This window comes from Scophthalmus maximus, chromosome 17 (assembly GCF_022379125.1).
Source record: "Scophthalmus maximus strain ysfricsl-2021 chromosome 17, ASM2237912v1, whole genome shotgun sequence".
NCBI lineage: Eukaryota > Metazoa > Chordata > Actinopteri > Pleuronectiformes > Scophthalmidae > Scophthalmus > Scophthalmus maximus.
This window is the reverse complement of record NC_061531.1, coordinates 16,202,504-16,227,282: the sequence shown is the minus strand read 5'-3', so window position 1 is coordinate 16,227,282 and position 24,779 is coordinate 16,202,504. Positions and strand designations below refer to the sequence as shown.

At 43.6% G+C, this 24,779-nt stretch overlaps 2 protein-coding genes across 3 annotated transcripts in view; both read right to left on the bottom strand.

Moving 5' to 3' along the window:
* znf385c (zinc finger protein 385C) overlaps nt 1-17,483 on the bottom strand; it is a 121,336-nt gene extending 103,853 nt beyond the window's left edge. The window contains exons 1-4 of one of the 2 annotated variants that reach the window (XM_035616580.2): nt 17,272-17,483; nt 13,127-13,198; nt 8,655-8,746; nt 3,846-4,018 (exon numbers count right to left, since the gene is read on the bottom strand). The gene's annotated coding sequence lies outside the window, so the exon portion shown is untranslated. The remainder of the gene's footprint in view (nt 1-3,845; nt 4,019-8,654; nt 8,747-13,126; nt 13,199-17,271) is intronic. The other variant, XM_035616579.2, reaches the window with a different exon arrangement.
* Nucleotides 17,484-19,496: 2,013 nt separating this feature from the next.
* Nucleotides 19,497-23,662, bottom strand: dhx58 (DEXH (Asp-Glu-X-His) box polypeptide 58). Its single transcript, XM_035616577.2, has 12 exons — nt 23,510-23,662; nt 23,133-23,323; nt 22,838-23,042; nt 22,558-22,748; nt 22,340-22,453; nt 22,071-22,203; nt 21,741-21,926; nt 21,410-21,660; nt 20,982-21,293; nt 20,654-20,844; nt 20,461-20,560; nt 19,497-20,356 (listed from the first exon to the last, which is right to left on the bottom strand). The coding sequence occupies exons 2-12, from the start codon at nt 23,307-23,309 to the stop codon at nt 20,174-20,176; spliced, it is 2,043 nt and encodes a 680-aa protein (XP_035472470.1). The 5' UTR covers nt 23,310-23,323; nt 23,510-23,662; the 3' UTR covers nt 19,497-20,173.
* Between the last annotated feature and the right edge of the window lie 1,117 nt (nt 23,663-24,779).

Sequence of the window (24,779 nt, the reverse complement as noted above, 5' to 3'; positions counted from 1 at the left end):
GGGGGGGGGGCTTTTCAACAGGAAAAGGGCAGAGCCCCGAGGCAGGCTCCGTGCAGCTGTCCCCACCCAGTCAACCCCCACCGCGTCCGTGCCACCTCGAGCCTGACGCAGGGCACCGGTCCAGGCCAGTGGAGGTGCTGGGAGGTGGAAGGGAACCGTCACTCTGTCGGTCCTTCTAAGAAGGTGAGACAGCGTGGGTGGGAAGAAAAGTGTTCCCGACCTTTTTGTTTCACCTATCATGCAAACTTATACTTGTTCTGTGGCAAGGGTATCTATAACGTATCAAGTCTGCTTGTTAAAGAAATATCACACAAAGAGAGGGAACGTGTGGGGAAGACTGATTCATCTTGAGCATCACCAAGAGGAAATGTTGAGCAATGACTTTGAAAATTGGCCTCTGATGAAGCATACTGCACAATTGCAAATTGTAAAACGGTGATTTTAGAAAGCACAACACATTTACATGTCTAATACACGAAAGCAAATATATTTGCGTAATTTTCAATTAACAACACACACATAACATCATGTACGTGTATCTGTACATCTAAGGAAGTTGCAGTGCTATGAAACTATTGGATATGACAGTGCTTCTCTGCTTGGTCGTGGCAGAACAGTGATGTCGTCCAGTGCCAAGCTTCCCGTCGGATAATTGGGAATTAACTGTGCGTTTGTACTGGCAAGAGGAACAACGACAAGCAAATCAGAGTTTAAGCACAAAACTTTTCAGGGAATCCAACTAAAGGTCACTGCGCTGCAATACTCTGATTGTTTGGAGTGCAGGATGAAATCGTCTCGGGACTTGTGGGCTCCAGCTGTGTGTGTGTGTGTGTGTGTGTGTGTGTGTGTGTGTGTGTGTGCGTGTGTGTGTCTGTGTCTGTGTCTTTGTGTGTGTGTGTCTTTGTGTGTGTCTTTGTGTGTGTGTGTGTGTGCGTGTGCGTGTCTTTGTGTGTGTGTGTGTGTGTGTGTGTCTTTGTGTGTGTGTGTGTGTGTGTGTGTGTGTCTTTGTGTGTGTGTGTGTGTGTGTGTGTGTGTCTTTGTGTGTGTGTGTGTGTGTGTGTGTGTGTGTGTGTGTGTGTGTGTGTGTGTGTGTGTGTGTGTGTGTGTGTGTGTGTGTGTGTGTGTGTGTGTGTGTGTGTGGGCTGGCCACCTTGGGCTCAGCAGGTGATGATACCGTAGAAAACAGCAGTAAGGAGGAGGATCAAAAGAAGGTCAAAGCGAAAAGGCCAATTACAACAGATGAGAGAAAACACAGAAGATTACAAGTAGAGAGGCAGGAATATAAGAACTAGGGCTTGGGGCCCAACGGTCCCTTTAAATCCAATCTAGCAGCACTAGATTGCACACACTCATAGATATCAGTTGTCAAAATATGCCTGGTGATTTTTTTCCCATCAAGATTCATGCATAATTCCCTTGCAAATCAGTGAAAATGTCTCCTTTGTCTGGTTCGGAACCAGAATTTTGCTGGTTCTTTCTTGGCCCATGTCTCATCCTTCCACAACGTTTCATGGAAATCTGTTGAGCTGTTTTTTGCATAATCCTGCTAACAAACAAACCAATCCAACTAACTGACAAGCAAACAGACACAGGACAAAAACAACTTCCTTGACGGAGGTAACAAACAAACTGAAAGGGAGCTCGGGGGGCGCATGCCCCTCCCCCATGGCTAATGCCATATTTTGGCCTGTAAAAGAAAACAAAAAGAAATTCCTGAATCTGCCCTTTAATCCGGATTCAGTCCAAAATGTGATGGGTTGGGACCCATCCCACCACAAACCTTTATGGAAACTGGTTCAGTAGTTTTGGGGTAATGGTGCTGACGGACAGAAATAAACACAGATGAAAACATAACCTCCCTAGCGGAGGTAACTAATATTTTCTGTCCATAAATCAAACTGATCAAATACACCTGAATCCAGATAACACAAGTCCCAAATCAAATTTTACTGCAACAGTTTGAACTTCGGTTTGTGCTGCTGGTTCACGTTTTTGTCTTTGCTCACGATAAATGCAAATCAAAATAATTGCAGCTTTTTTAAAGCTAAGATAAAGAAAAAAACCACATCGGCATTCAACTTTAACTTCATCAGTGTGAGACTCGAGCAGCTCGTGCTCTCAAGGAACACTGTTTTCATCGGAACTACTCGTGTGTTGGTATAATTTACTGGGAAACCACAACACTCCCAAACTACACGAGAGGGAAGTTATTTCCATGTTCGCCTTCTCATTTGTGTGTCACCGTAAAAAAATGTGAACACAGACCTGACTGGTATGGTTTTAAGGTAACAGCCAACAACTGACAAAACGCCAACCTTTTCCAAAGCACGTCCAGACACACTGTCATTACCGTTCGCCTGAAACCAAAAGTCCTGCGCTGAACAGCTCGGGGCCAACTAGTGCACCGTTGCACAGCTTCTCCCCGTTGCTCTCAGATGACAAACTCCCTCTGGCAAAAATATAAAAAAAAATAAGTAGAGAAGTAAATAACTATAGTACACAAATGACTGTGAAAAACATATTGCGCACTTTGTCATAACAGCAAGACAGATTGCAGCATTTATCAGGAGACTATAAAAGGTGCCGTCCATAAATAAAGTCTGTGCAGAGCAGCTGCAATACGTCAAATATCTCTAAATCAACCTCCGAGTTATTCCACTACATTCATCAGAACCTCTTCCTTGGTACAAGCACTGAGCAGCGACCTTGATGAAGAGGTGCTCAGACAGGAGTCTCACACGCTCCACCGTGAACCTAGTCGCTTTTGGAAACCTGACTGACTCCAACATCTGTACAGAATCGTACCGTCTCTCTCTCTGTGTACAGATGTGGTGATTGTTGTGATGAAACAGAATTCAAGAGTTCCTCCATAAGCAGAAGGGGCTGTTTAAGTCTAATGGCCCATTGTCGACAATATACCCGTGTTTGTGTACAAAATTAATTCTCATCAGGAAAAAACATCCTGTGTCCCAGGTTTTAAGTCCAGTCAGTTATAACATGTAGCTTTAAGCTCATCATCAGGACATGTACCACACGGAACGTCTTGAATAAATATCATCTCCTGAACTCATGCCGCAGATGATAGAGACTCTATAAAAGTCTGATGGGGTCAAAATCATTCAATTAATTAATAAATTCCATTTAAAATTATTATTTTTTTCCTTGAGAGAAAAGTGAATATTTTATTTGCTAGAATTACACAAAATGTCATATCAATATACAATGCAGAACTTATTGACCATTTTCACTGGAAAAAACACTATTAAGTAAGATGAGGGCAGGGGTGGAGAACATGAGGCAAATGCTTCCAATATGGACCTGCAGCTGACACTGAATATGTAACTTCAGTAGTTAGGATATCCAACCGCTTCTTTGATATTTAAACAGAAAATCTCTCAATCTACGATCCAGCATCACACGGTCATGACTTTATTGAACCTTTATCTTTACTGTACCATCGCATTTTTTTGTTTTTTTTATTTATTTATCATTTAATTTGTGATATCAGCTCAATAACCTCTTTTTATATGCCTCACAAACCACTTTTAAGTATTTAAGTATTTAGTTTTCCATCGGGACGACAAGTGAGCTGTGAGGAGACTTGCAGCTCCGCCGCTGCAGATGCGCAAAATTACGCATGAACTCATAATTTCGCCAGACGCGCGCTGAATCCATCAATCCAAGCAACGAGTGAAATAAAAACTTTACAACGATACATGTTTGATTTCGTCCAACCCCAGATATTCCAGTGAAAAAATACAAAAAAAATAAACCCCATCGTGTAGCTTCATCGGCTCATGAAATATCAAAACTTTTTTTTTTGCAAGAGACAGGATTGGTCTTACCGGTCCGGCTCCGTGTCACACTTCGCCCGGTGCTCGTCCGCCTTCAGCAGTGGGAACAGATCGGTGGCCTGGAGACCGGCTGCCAACCGCTGCCAAGCAAAAGAGCTGATCCGTCCGAGTGCAGCGGTTTGGTCAAGACGCAGGCAGTTGGGCAAACTCGGGCCGGAAACGACCTTTCACAATAAAAGCACAGGATGGAGAAACTGCTGTCAGCGCAACAGCTGTGACGTTAAATACAACGTCAGAGATTAAAACTAGTCAACGATGCTGTTTGACTGGTTAATGTTTTGGGGGGTTTTTTGCCAAGGTTAAGCCTGAAGCATGTTTTTTTTTAAATCACTGAGCAAAAAAAAGAAGTCCCTCTGCATTCTAGGAAAAATACATTTTTAAACGAAGCTCCACATGTACATGTTTGACATAGGTTTTATTTTCTTTTTCTAACAGACTTCATGACCCAAGAAATGCAAATTTAAGGCGTTTTATTTTGAAATACAGGCACAGATGTCGTTACTGTTTTTTATGAATGTGACTTGACTCTTATCGGTTCTCACTCAAACTGGTTCATGTTCAACAGCCACAGATCCAAAATGTGGTACTATTATTAATGTGATTAACAATGACTATATCGGTACTATTATCTAACATTTAAGTATAAAGTACAATATGACAAATGTCTCTTATTCGCACATTTTCCTAAAACATGGTGTTTTGTGGTTTTGTTTTTTTTAAATCTGTAATATATCCCTCTATTTCTCACTACAAATACGGTGCTTACTGAGCCATGCAGATTCAATTGAGTGTTGATTAACTTCCATATAATACAAATCAATGCGCTGGTTCATTATGGACACTCATGTCGCACGTCCCTTATTGACAGTAGCATTTGAACTTGTTGGCGTGTTGATCTTACCTTGAAGGTGAATTCTATTGGAAAACTGTAATGTGATATATACAGTGTAGAGTCTATTCAACGAGATGTTTATGCTGGCAGATTTGAACAGTTTCCCAGACTCCAAAATAGTTACTGCAGGAACAATAAACAAACCACGGTGCCAGCTTTGTTCGCGTTGTCCAAGAAAAACAGTGTTTCGTATGACGATTTTGCTGATGATACGATGTAAATACCAGTTTTGGGGCCTTCACTTGTACCGTTAAAGTCTATTCTCCTCCTAGTTTGTACACCGCTTTTAATCTAGTGTGATTAAAAGCAGAAAGTCAATTGCCCTGATTACAGTGTGCAGGGCCCCTTTTTACAGTAGCATGACTCTTTGTCACCAGTAAATTGATGGCCGCTCTTGGCTCTCCTATTTATGTCCTCCTTCATGCAAATGTGCTGGCACTCAAACAGGCAGCGGTCATAAAAATAACCCACAGTCAAGAACACGGGGAGCATAGTGAATGAAACGCAACACCGCCGTCTCACCCTACAAACACTGGCCGTCACCTCTGACGAAGACGCCCCTGTAAGTCTTCAACGATTATAGATCATCATTTGATCACTGGCGTTCAGTCTTCGAAAATGAGACGTGCCAGAAGCAGGATTCCTGATAACTTTAGCATTTATTTAGTTTCCCAGGCTCCAGTGTGAGTCCTCCCTGCCTGCACTGAGCCACTAATGGCTAAAGGGCAGGAGGTGAGCCAACTTCACAGCCCTTAGAAGTATCTGACTGGTCACTGTACCAACCCCACAGCGCGTCAAACAAGACTGCACCTGCCTCACATTAGGTTCCACGCCGCACTGTTGGTACAACTTGACCTTTGGGTGCCGACAGGGCTGATTATAGACTGCTTATAGTGGTAAATAAAGAGACGGGCACTCTTTGACCTTTATCCAGTGGTCATCGTGAGGCAACAACCACCAGCGGCCTATAAAGGAAAGGCGTGACGTTCCTGTTCATGGCAGCAGAGTGATGTTAGATTAGCATAGCACAATCAATGGAAACATCTCAAAGTTATATAGTAAGAAAATTGTTTCAAAAGAGTAGTTAGACACTTTGTTTTTGTACAAATTAACCTTTGGACAGAGCCAGTTTCTTCCCGTTTCTAATCTTTGTGCTGAGCAAAATTAGCCAGCTGCTGGTTGTAGATCCATATTCATCCAATAACTACAGACATGTGATTGCAATCTTCTCATCCAACTCTGGGATAATGTTAAACTTTTCCTTTAAAGTTGGATATAACAATGTATATTTAATTATATACATCCTAAAGTCTTGTCACTAAGATTTATATAAGAATAATTAAACAGATAATCGTATTCTCTAAAGCAAAAACCAATTTCTTACTATTTCATGTATTTTTGTTGGGCTTGTTTATCATTGTGTCTCCTGTATGTGCATGTACAAACATACAGTATAATCTTTCCCCTCCTGGTGGATAAACTGAGTCTGTATATGTGTACAGTAAATCCATAAATCTCGCTATGGCCTCTCAAACTCCCACCCACGATGTTCTCAAACAACCGGTCCATGCGTCAACCTGGTTTCCACAGCAACTGAAGTGGCAAGCTGTGTCCATTCAACTTAAACTTTAAAAAAACGCATCTTTCAATGGAGCCTTTGATGGACCAGAGCGACGAGAGTCAGAAACGAGAAGAAGAAAAAAACAATTAGAGGGCGAGTTTAGGAATGATGGCACTCGGAGCAGTAGATTAACTTCAGCGTGAGCGCAGCCGGCGTGGCGCGTGTGAAGAAAATAAAAAGGAATATGGAAATGATGGGTTTAGAGAGAAGCATGCAGGTAAACTCCTCTGATATGCTCCACTTAAATCCAACATTTCCTTTTGAGTTACACCCACGTTGGTGCTTTCTGCTCTCTAACAGTGTGAAGCTCTGACCAGGCTGTAAAATTAAGAGTGGCTTCAACTCGTACATTCACACCAGATCTTTTTGTCACGTGCTTTCCTTTGACAGTATCCAAGGGTGGATTTCCCCCCCTTCTTAATAAAACGAATTTTTCTTTCACAGACTGGCAACACTCCCTTTTTCTCCATTCAATCCTGTAACTTCTGAAAGAAGACATTTCTCAACAGTGTTGAATGACGGTTGTATACCTGGCTGCTGCCCCTGCAATGACACCGAGCTCTGAAAGGAAATAAGTCATGCATTTAATGTGTTCCGTATAAATGGAAGTGCAAGGCCACTTAAAATCCCATAACCCACCGCAAAATGAGTTGTGCTTTACTTTTGCGCTCCCTCACAGAAGGCGCAGGCTGCTGCCCCGTTCACGGTCACTTGCCCTCGGCATTGGTTTTAATTAGAAGGGTCAAGTGTGATCACCACTGAGCTCATATGTCGACTGGCCATTTAGGCCCTAATGGCAAATTAGAGGGCAGCACACTGACTTCAGCGAGAGGACGAAAGGCACATCAAAATAAGGAAGTATCAGTGGAGACGACACTTTGTTACCATTTCCTCAGACAATTATCAACGTTCCGGAAGAGAAATTGCTTGATAATCTGCACCACTGCAACACCATCAGTCAGACTTCAGTTGTCCATCGAGGCTAAATCAATTTTCTAGATGCCTGCAGTGAGACAGATTCCTATATATGACTGACAGTTACCAAATGAAGAATCAAAGCTAAAGACGGAGAGGGGCAGGAGTGGGGATGGGTTGGCTGTTGCTTTGATATGAAAAGATATGAGAAGTGCAGCAAATTAAAAACAGAGAAATCTACATGTTGTCAGTTATGATAATATATGATGGTGTATATTAGGTCAATTTCAAATTTTTATTAAACATCATATATTGGTCTGTCAGTGACGATTTTAAATAGTATTTTCTTTTTTTAATTTGACATTTTGGGGGTTTAATATCTAATGATGTTTTTATGAATTCAAACATGATGTAAGCATCGTTATTCTGACAACTGAACAAATATAAAAAAAGTATTTGCTGCGGCCCACGATTGACAAAATGCCACCCAGTATGAATAATTATAGAAAGAAGTGTCTGTATAATGTAAGACAGTGGTTGTTTCACTACAAAAAGCTGCAGTCATTATATGATAATTTTGTGAAATACGATTTAGGTTGAGGCTGGGCTTTCTGCCTCCCCCTGCACTGCATATCATTTATTATGTTGTCACTTTCTGCACATTTGTTTTTTATTGATAAACTAATGGGATTACTATGCAAAGACCTTTACACCTCACACATTTGGGCTGAAATGACTCAACGTCTTTCTCGATCACGTTCTATTTACATGAAATATGACGAATCAATGCCATATTAATACGAGTGACAAACGCAACATATTTGTGGGAAAGTCTTCTTTTCCCATAACCCGAGGACCTGCAGCCATATGCAAACAGCACCCACAGCCTAACTGTCTTGTGTGATTTATATATCTTGGCAATTAACCTCCCAGAGCTGCTGGTGACTTTCATGGCATTTTTCCCTCGTGAGGGATAACGCGCAGCAGCACCAGCGGAGGAATAAAGCCTCCGAGCTCTTACAACACCTCTACACACTATCAGATTCGTTTTTCCTCGGGGACGAGAACGCAAAAGCTATACATGTTAATAAGCAGGAACGCCTGGTTCCACACCTTTTACTCAGAGGAGCCTGCCGCCGAGCCGAACCACTGTCAGTCCACTGGGATGCTCACCCTCTGGCTGGTACTGTACAGCTCGCAGATTGTGAGTGTGAAACCAGAACAAATTGCACAAAGTCTGCTGAGAATAATAATCCAAACGCAGATGAGAATCGCTCATCTTCTGGGTTCGGGGTAAATTGTCCGGCATGAGAGTCCAGAAGAGCATTTCACTGGGTAGAAACTGAGGGGTTTTTTTTACTCTTGAACCTACATTATAGTTGATTGCCGACTGGGTCTCAGTAGGATTATCCATCACAGTGACGCACGGGAGCCATCTTTACACCTCTGTTGCGTTCTGAAGCACTGAAGAGAAGAAATGTTAAGAACTTTAGCACTCCCTGTGGAACAATACACCATAAAACACTGTACATGACTTTCAACAAGAAGATGTATGATATATAGGATATATAGGAAATTCTTGATATTTCATCTTTTGCCAACCAGTTTAACAAATGTGAGTGAATCACCACATTATTATTATTTTTTTTTTGGGGGGGGGGGGGGGGGGGGGGGGGGGGGGGGTCCTATCCATTTATAGGTGGAGGCAGGATACTGAACAGGAAGTATGCTTAATAGAGTAATAGTGCTATATATTGATATCTCATTTTCACCCATATCAGCTCATCTTGGCTTATTCAAAGCTAATGAAACAGTCGTAGCACACGAACCCACATATTCACTTAATTACAGCGAGAGAAAGATTTACAGCAAAGAAAATGCACAGATAAGTTTATACATTTTTCTCTTCACCAAGTTTTCCCCCACTTATGATCAAATTCATTGTTATGCTACGAAAGAAAGACAGTGCATAGAGGAAAAATATTTTCTTCTTGCAGTCCATGTGGCTCAGCAGAATGAGTCATTTGAACAAAATGAGGCTGCGAATAATCATCAGGGTCTATTAGCTGCATCTATGGATAAGATCAGTCCCATACTTTGGCAAACGCAGGCACAAGGACATAATTTACCAGTTTTTCTCCAGAATTTCTCTCCGTCTGATGAACAGGTAATAACTTCTCATCCGGCAATTTACTACAGTTAAAAACTATCAAGGGGATATGCGCAATCATATCAGGAGAGGAGTGGTGTAAGAGATTTCTTTTTAAAAACTAAAGAACATGCAAAGAAGCCCACAGGCTTTGTATCATTGCACTTATAAAACAATATACACAATTATTTTAGTGTCGCCGTCCTGTGGTGGACAAGCAAAGTGCCAAATGTGCCAAACGGCACAGGGTCAAAATCTTTATGTATTCTTATATTGATTTGAGTCAAAACAAACGATCTCTTGTCAGTCATCATGTCGTCGTGCCGCAGAAATCTGCCAACCTCGTGACAAAGTGTGACACAAATAACCGGTCGTTCACACACACAAGACAATAGCAGGGAGGGGGGCACTCCATTGTGCACATCAGCATGTTTATTGAAGACTGAAATATTAACCAGAGCTCGTTGTGAGAGGCCATTATGATTCACACACATGCATAATTTCTCCGTCATGTCACATCAGCGCAGACATTTCAAGGCTGAGTGATTTGCGTGGTTTGATAGCAATGTTGAAGTGGTGCAACAAGGTGTAAAGCTGTAATGAAAAGGCTGAAATATGTTATTTATTGACCTTTATTCTTGAATATTAGATGCAAATAATGTTAACCTTGCTCCGCATTACACTCCATTATTCCCTTTATTTTCTTAATTTGCCACCCGTCAATCTCTGCGCTCCGTATTCTCCTCGCACACCTTTCCATGACCTCCGAATAATTCTCTGTCTATTTCTGTCCATCTTCATTTCCCTCTCCCCGTCGCTTCTCCAAACTCAGTTTCCAATCATTTTTACCTCTCCCATGCAATCTCTTCCCCTGCTTTCTGCCCCACCTCTCACTCTGCCTCTCTCCCCTTCCACCCCCCACCCCCCTCTCGTTCCTTTAATCGTTCTGCTTTCTGCTGAAGGTTACTCTTGCCTTCAGGGCTATGAAAATGTCAGAAAGGCCCACTCCATTTTCAGCTACGTAAATAGCCATTTCCCGCCAGAGCAAACCCACTTTCCCCGTGTCTGACCTGCCACGTTACGCCTCACACTTCCCACCTCCCCTCTCTACACAACCTGAGCACAATGGCGCTCGCTCATTGCTCATCTGTCATTTTTTTATGTAACAACCTGTTGCCATTGTCTTCTGTGTCCCTCACCATTTAAACAATCTATAGACTCACAAGGGAGAAGCTTGGCTTCACAAATTCAAATGAAATTACTCTCATTCCTGCACTGAGTAGCCAACTCACGATAAATGCCCAAATATGTAAATAAAAGAGAAGCAGATATAGTTATATTAATAGAACAAATAAAATCTTCAGATTGAAGGCAGGCTAAAGAGATATAACAACAGGAACACCACGTGACCAGCCACAGCCACTCATGGACAAATAAATGTATTTTAATCATGTCTTTACATATTCAAATCTAAATCACAAAAATATGAAACAGCCGTGTTGAAATAAAATGCTAATTCCACTTCCCAGGGCTCACAAAAGAGCAGGAATTGACTTATTAACTTTGCCTACAACCACTTTGTATTCCCCCAACCTGAAACAGCCGGTTCGCACTGTCATTATAATTTATCAGCGAGGGAAAAAATAATACGGGAGGGTGTGTGTGTTCATTGACAGACGGGGAGAAAGCACTTACAGTGTCAAAGAGAATGACAAGAAGAACTCTCTCCCTTCCTCAAGTCGCTGAGAGTTTCCAAATCAAATTCCGGTCACATTAAAACTTTACTCTTTCAACACTCGAGGGAGACGGAGCGAGTGTTCCGTGTCATTCTCCCAAGGTTTAATTCTTTTCTCTGAATTAGAACAGAGATTTGGAAGCAGTGGTGAGAGGCGGCGCAGTGCTTTTGAAGGATGCTGCAGAAATTTTAGACCTGGTTTCGTGCCCCGAGTCTTTTCAGCGAAGGGGGGGATCACTTATTTGATCTTGTGTTTTCTAAAACAACTGCTCTTGCCTCTCTGCTCTGTGTCTCCTCGCACTCTTGGGAGCGAGCTCCTGCAGGTCATGCGAGGCGAGTTCATTTCCGTGTGCCGTGTCCCAGAAAGCCCTGATGTGGTGCGCGTCACTCCCGTCCTCCACCTCTTCTCCCCTTCGCTAACGCTGCCCAGATCTTCCCTTTCAATTTCCTGCAGCTCTGCAAGACAATGAAGAGCGACATCAAAGGCCTGCATGGCGGGTTAGATAGCTTGCATCAGCAGAGCAGGGAGAAGATAATAATTCACGCATGATTCTTGTTCAACCGTATTTGGACGACTCATCATCTTACTAGCGACAGAGGATTCATCTTCTCAGAGGATTCCTTTTGAGGAGGTAAAAGAAAACCTGGAGACTGGAGAGTGGAAAGCATTTCCAGAGGACCTGATCCAGTTGGTGTGACAACTGACAACTTGCCCTCCACACATGTCGACGCCATGCTGTCGACCGAAAACAGCATTTCTCACAGTCTTGTAGGTTTTCACACTGACGAGACATCGGTGTCACAACCTCACACACGTCGCGCGCACGCACACACACACAAAGATAAAAGAGAAATGATGCACAAAAAATATCATTGAATGATGTAGATATAAAAATTACATCTGGATGTAATTTTTAATTTAATTTACTAATTTACCTGGGTTTACTCCGTGTCGTTCCATTTCCCAACAATGGACGTGGGGGAGCAAGCGTCGTCAGTCTGGCACTGCCCCCCCCCCCCCCCCCCCCCCCCCCCCCCCACCCACCCACTGCGACTGAAAATGACTTTCGACAGCTTGATCGAATTAATTGGTTTGACTGACGGGCAGAGGGGGAAAGATGGACTATTAGCAATTGAAAAGGGAAAGATTGACAAGCACGTTGTTTCGCGGGGGAATAATTGAGAGGCAGGACTGCGGCTGGAGGGAGAGTGAAGGGTACACAAAAGAAAGCAGGCAGACAAAAGAATAGATTTTTGTGAGAAAAAAAAAAATGAGCCCGCTTTGTTTCCCCTCTCCTTGGCAGGAGTCAGACGTTTTGCTGTGCTCCATCTTGTGAAGCATGACTCCCTGTTCTCCTTCGACACAAAACCTATCATTTGGACATTTGTGGATAGATGAGAGAAAAGCAGCCTTACCAAAAAGACGGGAATAGACATTTTGAGGGATGCGAGAAGAAAAAAAAAAAAAAGGGCGTGTGGTGGCAGCATGAAAAGTATTCAGTAGGGAAACACAAGTTTTCAAGTAATAATACTGTATATGAACAGTGCATGATTATTCTTAGAGTATATCCAAGCTAATTGCTTCTGCAGTTCACTGTGCTGCAGCGAAGAGAGACCGACGAGTCTGGTGGAACCATGGACGAGCTGGACGCCATGTTACCTTACAGCTGCACGTGTGAGAGCCGTGTGGAGGGATGGCGGAGGTATGGCGCTCATTCTAATTGGATCTGTCAAAACTCGCCACCAGCTAATTTAGTGCCTCTATTAGGCAAAGCTGCAGCCCAGTGACCTGCAGCTCCGCGAGCGTGATCGATGGCTCTATTTGTTATTTTCCTGTTGTTGTTTATATCGGTGTTGTTGTCATGGTAATGACAAAGATATTGTATCAGTGCTTTTTTTTAACGTTTGGAGGCAGGATGTTGTGGTGCTGAACCATGCATTATGTACTGACGTCACTCACCGACTTTGTGGTCCCATGTTGTCAGCTGACCTTCGCTGCCCTCTCTTCCTACAGTTACACCCGTCAGGCTTCCTGACAGAATATAAAATAAATAGTGATATTACTTTACAGGTTTTGTGTAATTGTGCACTCCCTAAACACTTCTGATCTAACAAATCATTGGATGAAAGCTGAGTCAAGTGAATATGTGATATTCCATTGGTCTGCTGAGCTGGCCAACAACAGCTGACTTCATATCACAGCAGGCAGCAGTAGATACCATCTCTCTGGCCAATTTCTGGTTGAGGCTCTTAAATGAGCTCTGGTAGCCACCACCATATCTGTCGCTGGCAAAGAGTTAGTCTCCTCATCAATGAGGACCCATCTAGAGGACAAAGAAACAGGATTTTTCTTCTTTTGTTGTTATGAGGTCTTAGTATCATGATCAGGATAAATATATTATTCTCTCATTCAATTTTACGTTTGGCTGTTGTCGCTGGTGTAAACTTGCAGAGCAGCAGAGCTGCTCACATTAGCCTACAACACACATTTTCTTTTAAATATTTATTTACATAAACAAACAATGCCCTCAATTTGAAGCCAAGACGATTAAATTGACTTTTGTTTACCTCTCAGACGATTCCAAAGGTGAAAAACTGGGCAACAATTCATCTTTACAGATTCAATGCCCTGTTACAGTGAGTCACTTTGAAAATAAGCAGAACCTAAATATGACCAATGTGAGTGAACCACCCAGAGGTCTGCAGTATCCTGTGCTCCCCTGCACCTTCTTCAGACGGGGGAAAGGGATCAATAGCTCACCGTGCCAGAGCCTCATAAATCTGTAGAAATCTTTTTATGCGATATGAGCTCTCCGCTTATCTCTGGCTCCAACTGGAACACAAGCAACACAGCTTCTCCAAGCTTGACTGGGCTGCTGGGGATTGTAACAGTGTTTATCAACCGGCCCCATGAGGCCGTGTTGTTGTTGTTGTTGTTGTCGTCGTCCCTTTCTGTTTACATTAGGTTTTTTTGGAGTTGGTGTCCTGGCAAGGTCACAGACGATGAACGACTTCACTTTAGTACGGCAGCGTTCCTCCTCCAGGACATATGCTGTCGTTCCTCCTTTCTGGTTCAACCTTCAACTATTTTTTGCACTCTTTCAGGATTTCATAGCTCTCTATCTTTCTGTCTGTCCTTATTTCCCTTCAATTATCAGCAATCATCTTTCCTTTTTGTAACCTCTCCGCTCCGCCCCCCCCTTCCCCTCATTCTATTTTCATAATTTCTCCCTTTCTGTCTGATGCACAATTTTCTAAAACCATGTTTTAGACAGCTGTATTCATTTGCCATCATTTTTAAAGTTGGAGTTTGAAATAACAGAGCTCGCATGTTTAAGCCTCGACTGCTTTATGTGAGGGAGGTTTTCATTTCATAATCAATACCCCTCAGCACCGACCTCGGGGATGGCCGGTTTTAGTCAAATGCGTCTGGGTTCCTCTCATTTCAGAACATGCAAGCACCGATGGTCACGCCTTGAGAGTAAGGCCTTTCCAGGCTTTCGCTCTCCCTCACATGCACGCATACACACAAGCAAAAGAAACATTTGTTATTTCCAACCATGAATTCATTATTCTTACGTATAAAAACAGAAAAGTATTTATACATATGAGAAAATGTATGGTTGTTTACTATCTATATTAAGATCATCATAACATAACTACTTATTAAACTATTACTAAAATGACTGCAACTGATGATTATTTTAATTATAAATTATATCCAACATCCATCCAACACACAAACGAGTGAGTAAATAAAAACTGGGCGCCGAGTCCACAATAATCCTCACCAGCCTGAATGATTTAAAGCGACTGAACGTCGTGGATTAATAACGAGGATTAGAGTGACAAAAAAACTGCAGTCAGGGGCAGAGAGAAAGAAAGACAAGGAAAGGAAGAACCACAGGACATTGATCTTTAGTCCAAACAAAAACTATGAACACAGTTACGCACACAAGAGTACACGGAATAAGTGTCTGGAGTGGTAAAATTACATATTAACACGACTCTGTCAAAGTCTATACTTCCCCAAGAGATATTGATGTGAGCGCTAATATTTGTACTGACATGTCATGTTTTTTGAGCCTTAAACACAGACAGCTGCACCAGTGAAACCTCTGTGTGGAGGGTGTCAAAGATCCCGATGAAGAACTTATTAGGAGTTAATTTCAGAGTTGCTAGATTCTAATAATTTAGCAGCCAGATCTGTCAGAAGGGAGGCAGCAGAAAAGGGACGAGACGGCGTAGAGCAGACAAAAGCCCGGCCACAAAGACAAGCGTCTCTTTTATGCGTGCTATAATAGAGCATGAAATAGCCTTGTTAACGCTCCACTCTGGCACCAACACTAGGGTTACAATCCACTTCAGAGAGTGACATGCTCAATCAAAGGAGATGTGCGAGAGACAAAGATTGCACCCTTTTGCGGACTATAATTGCTTCATGTTGCCCTGAAAACGTACACAAACATGTTCTCTTCGAGCGTGTGGGCGTTAAAAAGGAACGTACCGTGAAATTAAAATGCAAAATGGGATGTTATGTAAAAAATTCAAAGTACTCCCAGCTCCATCTTGATTCCACGCAGAAGCCTTTTGATGTAACCTAAGACACGACTGTCCCAAAGGAGGTCAAGTGGCTTTGCCAAACATACACACACTTCCTCCAAACTTAGTCGACTCGCAGTCCTTTGACCGAGCTGTGAACTACACACAATGCAGATGATACACATAACACATAGGACAATGCAAATGTCACTGCCTCTCTCGACAGCGAAGGTAACTCGATTCCTCTATTGTTGCCACGGGAGTAGGGACAATAAAGTCCCATCACCTCTGGCTCGAAGGCCGACGAGCAACAAGGCAAACGCTCAGACGGCACGAGCAGCTGGCTGACGAGTCGACCCGGTCCCAGAGGAAATGTCCGTCCTGGTGACCGGCCCGCTGTGCTGTTACAAGTTATTTGTGTCTGTCATTGTCACTGTCCGTGTCCTGTGAGTATGTGTGAAGACTACACGAGCAGAAAACAACCGTGTTGACAGAGCGTGAACGTGGCCTAACAGGTGTGTGGCCTCTGTCTGCAAGCAAGGGACTTTGTAGTCCACACCTTATAAATGATGCCTAACCATACTGCGTTTTATATACAGAATGCATATAGAAATTACTTTCTAAGTTAAGATATCCCGGATACGGGAGCGAGAGTCGTCGCAGTCGTGATCGTGGAGCGGAGCCTCGGTATCGAGGTCCCACCTTCACATGAAGCGCGCAGGGTCAATCTCAGCTGTCAATCACGACGCTTCATCACGTTTTGATAGCATCACACAACTGATTTAAACCAAACCAACAAAACAAAAAAAATGGAAGTGTGATGGGAAAAAAAAAAATACCTCAAATGACAGAAACCATGTTTGATTAAAAGAAAATTGACATCTTTTTCTTTTTAGTCCCATACGCTCACACGGAGCAGGCAGCTTTGTTGCGGCATGCCACCAGGGGGCGACGGTGATATATGTTGTCGTACATCTTTAAGTAGAACTGTGGCTCCTACCTGCTCAAAACGTGTGCGTTAATTGGACTGAAGAAATTTGACACAATCGACCAAGGTGGACCCTGACGCGTTAACTTCTGAGGCTCTGTCGTGTGTGAGGCACCTGATGAGAAGCCTACACCCAAATGAAGTTGTGTTCACTAAATGAAAGGCAAAGGGGAGGGGGGGGCCGGGGCCCTGTAGCCACTCACTACCCAGGGGCCCTGTAACAACTCAATCCGCCCGGCAGCAGTGGCATCAACCACATGAGCGTTACACAAAGTGAGCGGCTTCATCCTGCTCAGTCCAACAAGGAACCTCTGGATGTGTTGACAGCTGATAAACACACAGCCTGTCATCAAGGCCACGTGCTCCTCAAGCATGCGCCAAACTGATGCGCAAAAGGAAACACAAGGTGGGTGCTACTTTTTTTTCCTTTTTTTTTTACCATTTCTGTGTGTTAATTTAACAAGCTGTTTAACGTTACTACTGCGTCCGTGGCTGTAAAAAAAAGGTGTAAAAAAAAATATGTGTAGGTAAAAAAAACAAGCTGCCAATTCACCGGTCATTTGGAAAACACTTACCCGCCACTGAGCTCAGGCAAGATGGCAACAATGGAGGTGGCGAGCTGCGACGCGTCGCGCTCTTAAACCTCCGTTTTGTTTTGTTGAACGTGCGCGCAGAATATCAACCAGCAGCAGGACTTGTCCCAGGAAAGTGGAACATGCTCCTGGTGTCGCAGTCCAAGGACACCGGGGTCCCCCGGCGGCCGCCGCGAGCAGCCAATTAGACTAATGGCCTGTCGATCACAGGTGTGTCACCCAGGTGAGCGCAACCGGAAATCACCCGGAAGTAGATGATTAAAGGAATAAATACCAGGGTTCAAACCAAGCAATGATGGGTAGGACGGCTACAAGTGGGTGTTTGCCCTGTCCCATCAATCTGCTGATTACCTCCGCGTCAGTCGGTAGTGTTTTTATGATTATAAGCGTTTTCTGTGGGATATTTTCTGTAATTGCTACATTAAATGTCAGAAAGTAGGGTCAACTGCTCATTGTAGTTTCCCAAGAAGAAGCCCAGGTGACGTTCAGACTTTTTGTTAAACTTCACTTAAATGTGCAAACCCCAAAGAAATTCGGTTTACTATCATACATGACCAAAGCAGCAAATCGTCACAAAAATTACTATAATTTCTAAGAGATTATCAAAATTTGTGTTTTCTGTTGCACAATTTATCATTTAATCGCATATTTATCACAGATAAGCTCCATGTTGCAATTCAGAAGAAGTTTTTCATATGATTTGGAAAAAAGGCATCTGTGGTATTATGACAAATCACTTAAAAAATTGTTTTAGTATCTGATATGTTGGAAATTTCAGACACTGCTAGGGACCGTCAACAGTGCTCATGTATTAGATGGGACATACACAGTGGGCTGACATGCCCTAGATACAAACACACCTATTCACACACACGCACGCACACACAACACACCACGTTATCATCCTTTGCTCAACCACTCGGAGCCGCCACACTTTCAGAAGAGAGCTAATTGCAATTAGGATGCATGAGGTGTTGAGCTGCAAAGTAAAAAGGAAGCAATCAGCGTTGATTATAGAGCCGGAGCCTGATCAGAGTAAATCATTCACTGTATACGGCTCATCTGTGCCTGCCTGCCTGCCTCTGAGTCAGGCATGACACCGGAACAGAGGCTGATTTCAGCGTGATTATACGTCCGTGGCAGCACTACTGACTCCAGCTCTCTGCCAGATTCGTAAAGGATTACGACACATGTGACACTGTGACCTAATCCTGTCTGGCCCCGGAGATGCACACAAAGATGGTTTTTTGTGGATCAAAAAGTGAATCTTGCCAAATACAGCTGCCAGAACTGAAATTAATGGTTTCCTTTGCCAGTTCTTCTGTAGCTTCATAATCTGGGGTTTGTTTTGGAAAACTGCTCATTACAGCTGACACTTTGCCGCTGTAGGTTTTTGAATTGATTCATGTATGTAAACAGGGCGGCAAAAGTAAACTCTAAAATGATTAGCTGTCTGAATGTGTCTTCTGGGGATTTCTGAAATGAAGCTGTTTGGGTTCTGTGGAAAAAAAACTAAACAAAGTGAGGTTACGTTATCTTTGAAGACAGCATGTTAAATGGTAATTTGCAAGTCTAATAAATCTGTTCCTCCATGTAGACTGTTCAGATGGGGCGTTGATCCAGTGATGCAGAAGCAGCATAGTGAACTGCAGCAGGCAGAATAAGCAACAGTACACATTTGAAAACCTTCAAAGGAAAGCTCTTGGAGACATTGTAGTTTCTTCTGCCTTAACATATATAAAAGACGAGTTACCCTGCTCATATCAGAAACCAAAGAATGCTTTGTTCTGTGACTGATTGCGCTTCGTCTTTTCCAGATGTCGCATATACGTTCGGAGGCCATGTTGCACTGACGGCAAACACGACAATCCACCGAAGCAGTTTGGAGATGAAGTACTTTGCTCAAGCGGACATCAGTAAAAATCTGGTGGGTGTGAACAGAGAATTACACACTCGTACTCCTTTTTTTTCAGCACATCTGGCGATTCAGGCTTTCTCTCTCTCCCTTCTCTTGTGAAGTCAGAGCTTCTGCACATCGTCGGCCCGTTGCAGAAATGATTTCCACTCCGGTATCATTCACACAATTTGGTGGGAGGTTCAAAGTGTAGAGCAGAAGTGTGTCTTGAGTTGGTGTGGACACTGGCTTAACCAACACTGACACCTAGTGGTTCACAGAGGCAGATTAATAATAATTATAACATAATGTGTTAAGCATGTCAAAAGGCAGGTTTATTAGTATTTCATCTCACCTTTAGTTTAGTTTATTTATATACTCCATGATTAGCCGACATAAAACAGTACATAAAATGAGCAAATGTAACCGTATTTCAACGCTATAAAATATTAAAAATAACCAAAAATACATATATTTTGTGGGATAATCAGTAGCTGTACTTATGATCATACTTCCCACACATGTATTTGTATGCTACTGAACTGACTGTGAAACATTTCGTTTCCCGTTTTAAAAAAGCCAATCCTCTTCATGATGACATGTCAAGTGTCTCCGAGATGTTTGAGGTTCATGTTGCAGCTGAGTTCATGTTGTGCTTTGTTCCTGCACTTGACTTGAGATGAAGCATGACGAATACACACAGAACCACGCAAAGGGAGATAGGACCGTGGGCGTAAACAAAGCTGTCATGCTAATTTCAAGCATGATCGATGCGTAATGCGTTTTAGCACACTGCTGCCTCATTTGCCCCCGCAGCACAAACAAGTATATACTAGCACATGTGGAATTTTTGCATTGCAAATGTGTGCAAAGCGCCAGAAACGGTACAATGATGGTTTTCGTTAAATGGGCTGAAGGCTATCAAACGCCAATAAACAAAAATAAGAGCTGACAAAAGAAAAAGACACACGGAGTTCTCCTGCTGGTATCTCAGTCGAGATCGGGGAAGTTGTCTTGGCAATATTGTGCAAAGCTGAAGTTCTCCGCAGTGAAAAGCACATTCTTCCACTTCTTCACAGTCATCCTGCCGTCAGGGGTCTCCAGGGCAAAATTCCTAATGGCTAGATTTGGCAGCAGGGCGATCTCCCTGTACTTAAGCTCAAATCCCCAATCCTGTGAATACACGTAAGAATAACTGTCAGATCGTATCATACAATAAGCGCTAACATCAGCTCCATCAACTCTTAAAGTAATACTATGGAGGAGATCCACTGTACCATTTTGCAGTTGCCATTATTGCAACTGATGATTCGCCCAGGCTCCCAGTCCTCAAACGTCTTCTCCAGGCTCACCTGCACACCGACTCTGTAGTGTTTCCTGTGGAACAAGGGCCGAGCCATGATTAGAGCAGGGGAAACCTTTTTTTCATGCACTTGGATGAATTCTTACACCACATGGAGTTCAACGCACTTAAAGTCAGGATTGACGTTGACATAGTGCGCATTGTCAATGAGTTTGATATCGCTGCCAGACGCCACCGACTTGAAACAGTTTCGGCACAGGAGCTGGATACTGGCAGCCGAGTAGCGACTCCTCTTCTCCGCCTCGCAGCTCTCTGCAACTCTTCTGTTGATAACCGCCTGTTGCTGTAGGTCAGTTATCTGGAGGGGAGTGAGAGGTAATGGTAGAAACAGGGCGGTCAACCAAAGGGCCCTATACATAGTCAGCCATGGTTCCGATTAATTACACTGTGTAAACACTGAGCAGTGAGAGAAGGAACAGAGGACCGCAGCGTCACCTTTCTGCGGAACTCTCGGTGGCCCATGCCTTGGACCTGAGCGATGGCTTCCGCAGTCAGCCTTTCCAGATATTCATTGGTGATCTCCCTGCGCTCCTCCCGCCCCCCCTTCAAGGCGACCACGGAATACTGGCTGTCTTGTGCTCTGGCGCGTCCAATGGCCTGCTGCTGGGCGATCTCATTTGTGAGCAGGCCATAGCGCACCACCAGGTTGCATTCGGGAATGTCGAGGCCTTCCTCGGCCACGCTGGTGGAGATGAGCAGGTTGAGAGTTCCCTGGCGGAAACTGCCGATTGTGTCCGCCTGCTCGCGCTACAAGGAGAGAATGACTCGAGTCAAACAAAACAGAAAAACTCATATCCACGGAGAAGTTGCAAATAAGTTGGGATGACTTAACGGTCATAGGCGAAGATCATATGTCAGCACACCTGTGTCATGTAAGTGATGCCATTACCAGCCCCAGTCAGGATGTCTGCCTCGATGCCAGCCGCCTGTAAGGCTCTGTTGGTCAGGACCCAGTCATTTAGGCAGTGGGTGCTTTTACGGGTTTTACAGAAGAGGATCCCCCTTGATTGCACACCCGGACCGAACTGTTTCAGCAGAACGCTCTCGAGTTTGGCCATCTTTGGGTTCTCATAGCGAGCATCTCTTGCAAGTCTCCTCAAATCCGCCTGATTGTCTGTGTAACAAAGACAGTGGCATTTGAAATCATGCTTCTGAAAATATCAAGACGAGGGATGAAAAGGTTTGCATTCCCACCGTGGAAGAGTCCCACCAGGAAGTGGTCTGTTCCGTCGATGGCCGCGGTGGACTTTGTGGCGTAGAAATCGTCTAGGGAGCCATACGCGTCCATCATCCGCAGGGTGTCGTTGACGAGCAGGGCGTCGTTGTACTTTCTGAGGTGGAGCGCACATTGTGCTAGCCGTCTGTTGTCCTCTCTCACCCCTGATCCAAGAAATAGACAAATAATGTCTAGGTGTCAACAGAAGCATTGCTTTAAATTGATTTGTATTTTATTTGCCTTACACGGCCAAAAGTGCCCCCCCCCCCAGCTTTACATCACAGGATGAGAAAGAAAAACGTTCTCACCTCGCTGCTCTAAAATCACCACATCTGCCTCATACTCTTGTGTGCCACACTCTCTCAGTGGGAAGTCTGAAGGTAAGTTCATGTACTCATGGATCGCGTGCATCATCGCCCTCAGATGATTCCCAAATGGATCCTAAAAACAACAAAATATTGTCTTCGTGCCCACTTTATGTAGAGATGATAGCAGCTTTTTAATTGTTTTTTTGAGAGAACATCATTGGGGCAAGTAATGGTTTTATCGTTTTAAAAGAACGACAAACTGCTCTTACCTCAGGCCTATCCTCGACGATGTCAAACGTCTTTTTGGGTCTGGGTACCTTCTCCTTCAGCTCAGGGGCACAGTTCCTGGTGGAAACTATGGCTGAGTCCAGGTTGGCACAAATCTGGAACAGAGAGAGAGGGGAAAAAAAAGAAGAAGAAAAGAGTTGGAGGAGATCAGATAGATAGCTAGTGACAAATATAATAATACACACCCGTAGACCCTGACCTGCAGCACGTGCTCCACAGCCTTTTCCAGGGTCTTTGCGCCCCCCGTCCCCGGCGATGCAGTAAGACCCAGGATCTGCGGCAAGGGACCTTCTCCCCTCAGCTTTTTCACCACGTAGCATCTCATGATCTTGTTGTAGGCCGACTCCTTGTGGGTGTGGTGACACTCGTCGACTATCAGCAGAGTAATATCTGGGAGGAGCCACGAAGAAGAGTTAGTTCACCCTGTTGTCACGGCGTCACGATCGAGGCTGTTTACGGCTCACATCTTTTTTACCGACCCGAGAGCTCAACGTGTTTGGTTTCCTCCGCGTTGGTCAGGGCATTATACAAGATCTGTGCCGTGCAGATGACCACGTCCGAGTCCTGCACCACTTTTCCGAAGAAGTCCTTGGCCTCGCTCTCTCCACTGACTGGCACCAGGGTGTAGTTTCGGCCCAGTCGAGGCTTGAACTCTTTGGTGTAATGTTGGTCTACGAGGTGAACCTGCATTGTCACATACATCATACTTCAGCCACACTGTGAAAACCATTCTGTACTGTTCATCAGGTCTGTTTAGTGCATTCTGTATACTACCTTGTTAACCAGGACCACCACCTTAGCCTGCGGTGCTGTTTCCAGGTGTCTTTTGGCCACGTACACGGCGGCACGGGTCTTTCCGCCTCCGGTTGGCAGCCAAATAACGACGTTCTCTCCCTGGAGAGCCCTTTCAACCACTTCCTCCTGGTATGAATACAGTCCAAAATCTGCCATTCCACACTTCGCTCCTGTGTGACAACACACCAGACCATTAAGTGAACACTAGATTGTACATCAACGCCACACAGTCTGTTTTGGATTCTGAGTGAAATTGCTGTGAGATAAACAAGAAAGCATTCTGATGCCGAACAAATGAGCCACACGATCCATGAGCTGCTGGGAAGGAAGAAGTTGCCCCTTTTAATTTAACTCACCAGTCAGCTGTGAAGAATCGTCTGCTGTGTTTTTCAGCTTGTGCACCGTCACAGCACAGTGCCGGTGGCGAGGGGGTTTTAAACTCTGCTGTGATCAGCTGAGTGAGGAGGAGGCAGGGAAACGAAAGTAAAAACTCCCTTGAACCTACAGTACTGAGGGAGGCTCTGGAGCAGCAACAGACAGACTTCATTCTGCAGTGACAGGGGGAAGACTGAACTATATGCTGACATATTTCTTTCAGAATAACCTTTTTGATTCGGCCATATCCAAGCGCGTGTTTAAATATTAATCTGTGCTATTTACACTATTGGTGGCTCACAGCTGAGGTGTTTTGCCGAGGGTGTGTGGATGTTGATGTTCTGCGTGCTCCCTCACTGGGCCCCATCATTTCTTCATCACATCAGGAAAGCAAAACCTACAGCCTATTGGTGTTTTTGCAGGAAATAGAGAACTGTCAAGTCATTGTTTTACAGGACTCGGAACTCGGCTTCTTACAGTGCCTGGTTGAAATCTGCGTTAACACCTACTGCCAATGTATAATGGTAAACATTTAAGATGATAACAAGTATTGTACCTTGATTAATAGAATATGAAAGGAGTACATTTTAAAGTGACAACTATGCATCATGGACTGTATCCTTTGGCAAAACTACAATCTTCAGAGCTTTAAAGTAAATAACAAATAACACATGAATCAGGATCAATACCCTCAAAAGAGTTAGCAAGAACCTACAACCTGAATGTACCAGAGAAAAAAACTCTATGCACCATGAAAGACACCCATTTGGCCATGAATCCACTTTCTTACAGACTACAAAAGATAATGAAAAAGGTTTTCAGTAACTTAAGCTTCACTTTTGTAAGAAATAGGCCTTAATTTAAGGTACTTTAACTTAACTTAATGTAAAATTCTCACTTGTCTTTCTGTGCAATTCTACATAACTGATGTGCAGTCCTTTTACACTAAATATATTAACATTCACATTCTATTTCCTTGTGTTCACATTTCCATATTTACTTATTCCTTATTTATTTTATTTTTTTAAACTGATGCTTCTATTTTTACTTTCCCCTTTTCTCCATAGTGGGACTAACAAAGGATTATCTCTGACCTCATCTCTCTGAAGGCAGCTAAGGTAGAGCTCTTATCACACAATGCTTTTCTTCACCAAATGTAGTATCCTTTCAAAATGTCCTTTCAACACCCACATGAATTAAGCATAAGGTGAATATAAATCCTGGCTGATTTACATCAAATCTTCCCTATTC

Coding starts and splice junctions, on each gene's coding strand:
- dhx58 (XM_035616577.2), bottom strand. CDS start 23,309: ATGGCAGATTTTGGACTGTATTCATACCAGGAGGAAGTGGTTGAAAGG. Junction 22,454..22,557: donor CTGTGGAGCACGTGCTGCAG/GTCAGGGTCTAC, acceptor TCTCTGTTCCAG/ATTTGTGCCAACCTGGACTC. Junction 21,661..21,740: donor CCTGGTGGGACTCTTCCACG/GTGGGAATGCAA, acceptor TTTGTTACACAG/ACAATCAGGCGGATTTGAGG.